Source organism: Colobus angolensis, unplaced genomic scaffold, assembly GCF_000951035.1.
Source record: "Colobus angolensis palliatus isolate OR3802 unplaced genomic scaffold, Cang.pa_1.0 Scaffold163, whole genome shotgun sequence".
NCBI lineage: Eukaryota > Metazoa > Chordata > Mammalia > Primates > Cercopithecidae > Colobus > Colobus angolensis.
The window spans coordinates 2,238,403-2,238,856 of record NW_012114744.1 but is presented as its reverse complement, the minus strand read 5'-3'; the positions used below and the strand labels follow the sequence as shown (position 1 = coordinate 2,238,856).

The window sequence follows — 454 nt, the reverse complement described above, 5'->3', positions numbered from 1 at the left end:
GACTGAGTGCGGCTGTGCGCGTGCGCGGGCGCCTGGTGGCCGGGCGGGGGCCGGTGTCTCCCAGGGCCGCCTGCAGCAGGCTTGCTAGCATCGTGAGTGTAACGTTCTCTCCCCACAGTGACCATATGGGCTCAGTCTGCGATGAGTACATTCTGAGCCCTTCGTTGTGTTTCTATCAAGTCTTGAACTCTGCCAGCAAAAATGTGAAAAGGTGGACAAATAGAAGCTTTTTAAACATTGTTTTTTAAAAAAATTAGATAAAATAGTCGGCTTTCATTAAAATACACACACACGACCCGCTCCATAATTGAAAGATTGCTCTTGATATATTCCTTTATTCATCCAACAAATATTTTTTGGTCCTTTAATGGGTTGCGGGGCACTGTGTTAGTCTCTGGGGCGATAGTGTTGAGGGGGAAAAAAACAAGCTAGACACGCGTGTTCATAGCACCAC

General features: G+C 47.6%; 1 protein-coding gene across 1 annotated transcript in view; it reads right to left on the bottom strand.

Moving 5' to 3' along the window:
- Window positions 1-91, bottom strand: part of CAPZA2 (capping protein (actin filament) muscle Z-line, alpha 2) — a 56,473-nt gene extending 56,382 nt beyond the window's left edge. The window contains exon 1 of the mRNA XM_011937421.1: window positions 4-91. Within this exon, the coding sequence (XP_011792811.1) occupies window positions 4-91 (88 nt within the window). The remainder of the gene's footprint in view (window positions 1-3) is intronic.
- Between the last annotated feature and the right edge of the window lie 363 nt (window positions 92-454).